This window comes from Morus notabilis, unplaced genomic scaffold, assembly GCF_000414095.1.
Source record: "Morus notabilis unplaced genomic scaffold, ASM41409v2 Scaffold525, whole genome shotgun sequence".
In the NCBI taxonomy this organism is placed as follows: domain Eukaryota; kingdom Viridiplantae; phylum Streptophyta; class Magnoliopsida; order Rosales; family Moraceae; genus Morus; species Morus notabilis.
In genome coordinates, this window is record NW_010362248.1 from 75,930 (window position 1) to 83,441 (window position 7,512).

At 38.3% G+C, this 7,512-nt stretch overlaps 1 protein-coding gene across 1 annotated transcript; it reads left to right on the forward strand.

Moving 5' to 3' along the window:
• Positions 1-797: 797 nt before the first annotated feature.
• Positions 798-3,336, forward strand: LOC112092235. The gene is made up of 5 exons (XM_024167814.1): positions 798-1,077; positions 1,454-1,532; positions 2,608-2,866; positions 3,040-3,148; positions 3,221-3,336. The coding sequence occupies exons 1-5, from the start codon at positions 798-800 to the stop codon at positions 3,334-3,336; spliced, it is 843 nt and encodes a 280-aa protein (XP_024023582.1).
• The last annotated feature ends 4,176 nt before the right edge of the window (positions 3,337-7,512 follow it).

Consider the following 7,512-nt stretch of genomic DNA (forward strand, 5'->3'; position numbering starts at 1 on the left):
AGGTGTGCAAACCAAGGAAATCTCTCTATAGGCTAAAACAATCACCACGAGCATGGTTTGAGAAATTCACAAGCTCGGTAAAAAGACAAGGTTATTCTCAAGCCCAGGCAGATCACACACTCTTCTTTAGAAGATTAAAGGAAGGAGGAATTGCCATCCTTATTGTCTATGTGGATGACATTATCTTGACAGGAGATGATATTTTAGAAACGGCCCGATTGAAAAGGTGCTTGGCAGATGAATTTGAGATCAAAGACCTCGGGAACCTAAAATATTTCTTAGGTATGGAGATAGCAAGATCTAAAGAAGGAATAATGGTCAGCCAAAGGAAGTATGTACTCGATCTTCTCGAAGATACTGGAATGAGTGGGTGCAAACCAATTGATACTCCTATTGATCCCAATGTAAAACTCGGGATGAGTGAGGGTGACAGGGTTGATACTACGAGATATCAGAAGTTGGTTGGAAGGTTGATTTACTTATCACACACTAGACCAGACATAGCTTTTGTCGTGAGTATGATAAGCCAATTTATGCACCCTCCTCAGAAAATTCATATGGACGCTGCCTATTGAATCCTTAGATATCTCAAGGGTTCTCCGGGAAAAGGATTAATGTTCAGAAAATATGACAACCGAAGAATTGAAGCCTATACAGACGCTGATTGGGCTGGATCCGTGACTGACAGGAGGTCTACAACTGGATATTGTTGCTTTGTGTGGGGAAACCTAGTTACATAGAGAAGCAAAAAGCAAAGTGTTGTTACCCGTAGCAGTGCAGAGGCAGAATTTCGAGCAATGGCTAATGGGCTGTGTGAGTTAATTTGGCTGCAGCGGGTTATAGGAGATCTTCAACTAACAATAGAAGCTCCAATGAAGCTTTACTGTGACAACAAGGCTGCCATTAGCATTGCTAATAACCCTGTTCAACACGATCACACTAAACATGTGGAGATAGATCGGCATTTCATCAAAGAAAAACTGGAATCCGGAACTGTGTGTTTACCCTTCCTGCCAACATCTCAACAGATAGCTGACATTTTAACCAAGGGGTTATTTAGACCAGGGTTTGATTCTTGTATTAGCAAGTTGGGTTTAAAAGATATCTATGACCCAACTTGAGGGAGAGTATTGAATTATGTACATTAATTAATTAATTAATTAGGAGATATCGCATATCTTTCCTAGTTTAGGGGGAAGTTCCTATTTTTTAGGAAATATCCTAGGAATATCTTGAAGATAGTTTCTCTATCCTATTAGGGTTCCTAGTTTCCCGATTCTGTTAGCCACGGGATCTAGGTCTTTTGTAACCTATTTATACTCCGGTTTTGTACCAATTAAATCAAGAAAGGATTTATATTTTTTCCTCAGAAACTTACAACTATTTATCAAACACTCAGCTTCAAGGGGAGTTACTGCATTGATAGTATGTGTGGATGACATTATTGTTATAGGGAATGATCCAAAGGAGAAGGAAGCATTGCAGAAGTACTTGGCCAAAGAATTCGAGATTAAATATGTCGGGAAAATAAAGTACTTTCTCATAATAGCAGTTGCTCGGTCCAAAGAAGGAATTTTTGTCTCACAATAGAAGTATGTCCTGGGTTGAAAGAAACAGGAAAAATGGGATGTAGACTGTTGGATACTCCTATTGAGCCAAATCACATACTAGGGGAATCCATGGGAGGAGAGCTAGTTGACATGGGCATGTACCAGCGACTTGTTGGGAAGTTGATTTATCTAGCACACACGACCAAACATCTCATATGTCGTCGGTGTAGTAAGTCAGTTCATGCAAAATCCATAGGAGAGTCATCTTCTTGCGGTATACAGAATCTTGCAATATTTAAAAAGCTGTCCTAGAAAAGGAATTCTGTTCAAGAAAGGCACAAGGCTGGAACTTAAAGCATACACATATGTAGATTATACCGGTTCAGTCACTCATAGAAGGTCAACGTCTGGGTATTGTACTTTTCTTGGTGGAAACTTAGTGACCTGGAGAAGCAAAAAACAACCAGTGGTTGCCAGGTCCAGTGCAGAGGTAGAGTTTTGGCCTATGACACAGGGGATTTGTGAGTTGTTATGGCTTAAGTTTATACTAGATGATCTAAAGATAAAGTGGCAGACACTGATGAAGCTTTACTCAATATTGCTCACAATCCAGTCTAACATGACAGGACTAAACACGTGGAGGTTGACAAGCATTTCATTAAAGAAAAACTTGAAAGTGGGTTGATTTGTACTCCTTATGTTTCTACTAGTAGTCAGCTTGCAGATGTTCTAACTAAGGGGCTAGCGAGTTCAACGTTTCAAAGAATCATATGCAAGCTAGGAATGGAAAATATCTATTCCTAGCTTGAGGGGGAGTGTTGAAAATCCGAGATTACATATCCCATAGATAGTGTGAGAATATTTGTATCAATAATAGGCAGATACCGGTTTTCTAATATAGGAAATTAGGCTATAATTTTCTATTAGTTTCCTTATTCGTTAGTTTCCTTATTCTAGAATAGTCAACTTCCTAGAATATATTGATAGCCTAACTCTATATAATGTAATAGTGCTCTTTGAACAAATTGAATGAGAATTATTCTCTGATTTTCCACAGCTTATGGCAGGAACTTGATCACTATCAGGTATTTGTGATGAAGTGCCCAGAAGATGCTACCATCTTGAAGAATTTTATTGAGAAGGACCGAGTATCTGATTTCCTGGTTGGACTCAATCATGAATTTGATCAAGTAAGGGTTCAAATACTCGGTAGACAGGAAACACCTTCCTTGGAGGAGATGATTTCTCTAATCTGTGCAGACAAGAGTCGAAGAAGTGTAATGCTCGAGCCACAGGCTTTAGGTGGTTCAGCCTTGGTAACAAAAACTGAACAACCTCAGATGCAGGAAAGAGGGAAAGCAAATCTGTCAAGGTTCCTGGGACAACAAGGATAATATGTGGTGCACCTATTGTAAAAACTGAGACATACCAAGGTGGAGGTCAGCAGAGGGTTCAATCTCAGGCTCATCTGATAGAATAAACCAATCAGAGTGATGGACAGGAGAAAGGAGGACTCAATAGTGAAAAGATTGAAAAACTTAGGGGCTTGATAAGATCTCTTGAGAAGCGCTCTGGTACATGTTCATTAGCACTCTCAGGTAAGTCTTCATTTCCTTTTGGACTACATGTCTCTGAAAAGTGTTTGACTAACTCTTGGGTAATTGACTCAGGATCCACAGATCACATGACTCACACCTCACAATATTTCAACACTTATACTCCGTGTCCTAGTAGTAGGAAAATTATTGTTGCCAATGGTTCCCTTGCTACAGTTGCAGGAATATGAGACATCCACGTAACACCTTTTCTTGTCATTAAAGATGTTCTTCATGTACCAAAATTGTCAACAAATCTTGTTTCAATTCAAAAGCTCACAAAAGATCTAAACTATTATGCAATTTCCCATCCTTCTTATTGTGTTTTTCAGGACTAGGGTTCGGGGAGGAAGATTGGACTTGCTAAGGAAAGGGATGGGCTTTACTATCTTGAAACCCTGAGTACTTCGAAGAAAGTCATGAATAACTTGTCCTTATCTTTTCTCAGTTCTTCAAATAAAGATATCATTTGGCTTCATCATTTTTGCCTTGGTCATCTGTCTTTTAGAGTCTTAAATATCATGTTTCCCTCCTTGTTTAAAGGATTGAATGTTACAGATTCTCATTGTGATATTTGTGAACTTGCAAAGCATACTCGTGTGTCTTTTTCCATTAGTAATAAAAGTTCTCACCCTTTTGAATTAATCCATAGTGATATTTGGGGACCATCCACAATTCCAAATATTTCAAGGTCTCGATGGTTTGTTTCTCTAATTGATAATTGTACTAGGGTTACATGGATATTCTTACTTAAACAAAAATCCAATGTAAGCAGTGTTGTTCCTAACTTTCATTCCATGATTCATAACCGATTTGGGGTAAAAATTAAAGGCATTAGGTTTGACAATGTAAGGAATTACTTCAACCAAGTTTGACACACTACTTCTAAAAGTTAGGCATCATTCATGAATCATTATGTGTAAACACACCACAACAAAATGAGGTGGCTGAAAGGAAAAATGGTCATTTATTGAATACTACTTGGGCATTATTATTCCAAGGGAATGTTCCTAAATCCTATTGGGGGTAAGTTGTTCTTAATGCCACATACATGATCAACAGACTACCCTCACGAACATTAGATTGCACCTCCCCCATGGAAAACCTTGCCAAATTCTATCCTCATGTCAGAACATCAAATGGTCTTATACCTAGAGTCTTTGGTTGTACCTCTTTTGTCTACATCCATAGCCAAAACAGAGGGAAATTAGACCCAAGAGCGATCAAACGTGTGTTCCTTAGCTATTCGTCTACACATAAAGGGTATAAATGTTATCATCCTCCTACCAGGAAAGTTTACATATCTACAGATGTCACTTTTGTTGAGAACCCTATTTCACAAAGTCTTTATCTTCAGGCGGAGATTTCACTTATGGAAGATAAAGACTATGGTGGTGATCTATCTTCTTTAGGGTCTCTTGATCTACCTCTACCCTCGACTTCATTGTCCCCACCACTCAAAAATAGAGTGCTTCACTTCCCATTGGGTCTGAGGCTGCCTTAATTCCCGAACCTGTGTCCATTCCAGAGTCTATGCATGTTTGTATTTATGACTCTATGAGATTTCCTTAGGTGTACACACGAAGAAAAACAATTCCAGACCTGACACAAGTTCGAGATGACAACCGAGCCCTGCTAATGAAGACATGGTAAGTTCTGACTCATCCTTGCACATACCACCTAATGAAACCAAAAAAGGGATTCTAATCTACCTATTGCTATTGGAAAAGGTGCTAGATAATGCACAAAGCATACATTATACCCGTTGTCCCACTATGTCACTCAAACGTGTCTCACCACTCCATAGAAATTTTATTGTGAATCTGCACACTATTTTTGTTCCAAACACTTTATCTGAGGCATTGTTAAAAAGGGAGTGGAGAGATACTATGAGAGAGGAAATGGACGTATTGGAGAAAAACAATACTTGGGAGATTGTTGATAAGCCAAAAGGGAAGAATCCAGTTGAAAGTATCCAGTTGGTTGCAAATGGGTTTTCACCTTAAAATACAAAGCCGATGGCTATCTTGAAAGGTATAAAGCGAGGTTGGTTGCCAGGGGCTACACTCAGACTTATGGAGTTGATTATCAAGAGACATTTGCTCCTATGGCGAAAATGAATACTGTGAGAATCTTGTTATCCCTAGCAGCTCATTTTGACTAGCTACTTCAACAATATGATGTGAAGAATGCCATTCTGCATGGTGACCTAGAAGAAGAAATTTACATGAGCATTCCACCTAGATTTGAAGGAAAGGGTACAGCTAACAAGGTATGCAATTGAAAAAGGCATTATATGGATTGAAGCAATCACCTAGAGCTTGGTTTGGGAGATTTGCTAAAGTGATGAAAGCAACGGGATACATACAGAGTCAAGGAGATTACACACTTTTCGTCAAACACTCGGCCACAGGAAAAGTAACAGTTTTTTTAGTATACGTTGATGATATTATTGTCACAGGAAATTATGAGAAAGAGAAACACAATTTAAAGCAATGCTTGACCAAGGAACTTGAGATTAAAGAGCTTGGAAGACTTAAATATTTCCCCGGAATTGAAGTTTCATACTCAAGACAAGGAATTTTTATCTGACAGCCAAAATATGTGACATATCTCTTGAAGGAAACATGAAAGCTCGGTTGTAAACCAATAGCTACACCTATTGAGCCAAATTAGAAGATGGGAGAGGCAAAGGAAGAACTAGCAGTTGATAGGGAGATGTACCAACGTTTGGTGGAAAAACTTATTACCTTGCTCATACTCGGCCAGACATCGTTTATTCAATAAGCATGATCAGTCAATTCATGCATGATCCAAGAGAAAGACATCTACAAGCTGCCTACCGTGTGTTACACTATTTGAAAGGTAGTCCGAGGAAAGGAGTTCTATTCAAAAACAAAAAATGAACTCACATTGGAAGCATAGACAGATGCAGACTATGCAGGCTCATCAGCAGATAGAAGATCAACGTCTGATTGTTGCACATTTCTTGGTAGAAATCTGGTAACGTGGAGGAGTAAAAAGCAGAATGTAATGGCAAGGTCTAGTGTTGAATCAGAGTTCAGGGCAATGGCTCAATGAGTGTGTGAATTATTGTGGCTGAAGATCATCCTGGATAATGTAAGAATCAAGTGGGAAGGTCCAATGAGATTGTACTGTGACAATAAGTCAGCAATAAACATTGCTCATAATCCAGTACAACACGACAGGATGAAGCATATTGAGATTGACAGACACTTCATCAAAGAAAAGCTAAAAGCAGGCCTGATCTGCATGTCTTATGTACCTTCAGGGAGTCAACTGGCGGATGTTTTAACCAAAAGACTCAACAGTGCGACATTTCATGGATTTATTTCCAAGTTGGGAATGGAAGATATCTATAGGGATTTGCTGGATTGTACAGTAGTCAAGGGATTTGCTAGATTGTACAGTAGTCAAAGGATTTGCTAGATTGTATAGTTGTCAATCAACATGTATATATTTAAGAAAGGATTTTATGTTGATCCCACGAATTATGGGATTTGTAACGCTAGCATTTAGTTTCCTTTTTTACTTCCTAGATTAGTCTATATAGAGTGCGTTTGAAACTCGTTCCAAAATGATTTTTTTTTTTATGAAAATGAAAATAAAAACGTTTTCATTTTCATTTTGGAATCATTTCTGAAAATGCGTTTGGTAGTTTTATTTTGAGATTGTTTTTAGTTTAAAAAAACTGAAATTGTATTTGGTGGGATAATTTTTAAAAACATGTAATAATATTTAAGAAGAGTAGCGGGGGCGCAGTCGCAGAAGAGTGGGCCGGGGGGTAGGGGTGCCAGTTGGAGAAGGGGGGGCCAGTTGTTGAAGAGTGGGGAGTGGCAGTCAAAGAAGAGTAGGGGGTGCGCAGTCGCAGAAGAGTGGAGAAAATGAAAATGGGGAAATGGAAAACAACTTTGGTTCGTTTTCAGAAATGCCTCAATCTTTGGGAAGATGACAAAAACGTTTTTGATTTTATTTTTTGTACGGTATCACCCCAAACACAATTCCCCTTTATTTTCATTTTTTTATCCTTAGAAAACGTGAAAAACGTTTTCAAAAACATAAACAAACATGCTCTTAGTGTGGTAACCTACAACTACAATTAAATAAGAAAAAAACTATTCTCAATCTCTTTTCTGCGTTATTACTAATTAAATGCAATGAAATATCAGTCTAGGAAAAATATAAAAAGAACAAAGCTCAAATTCCAACCAACATTCATTCGGGCAATCAACAAGATAACAAACTCAAACGGTAGAGTGTTAAAGAAGGAGATATTCAGTATCAATTATACCGAATATTAGGGGTAATTAGGCTGATCATAGAAGATTAGGTCAAGGAGCTTGATT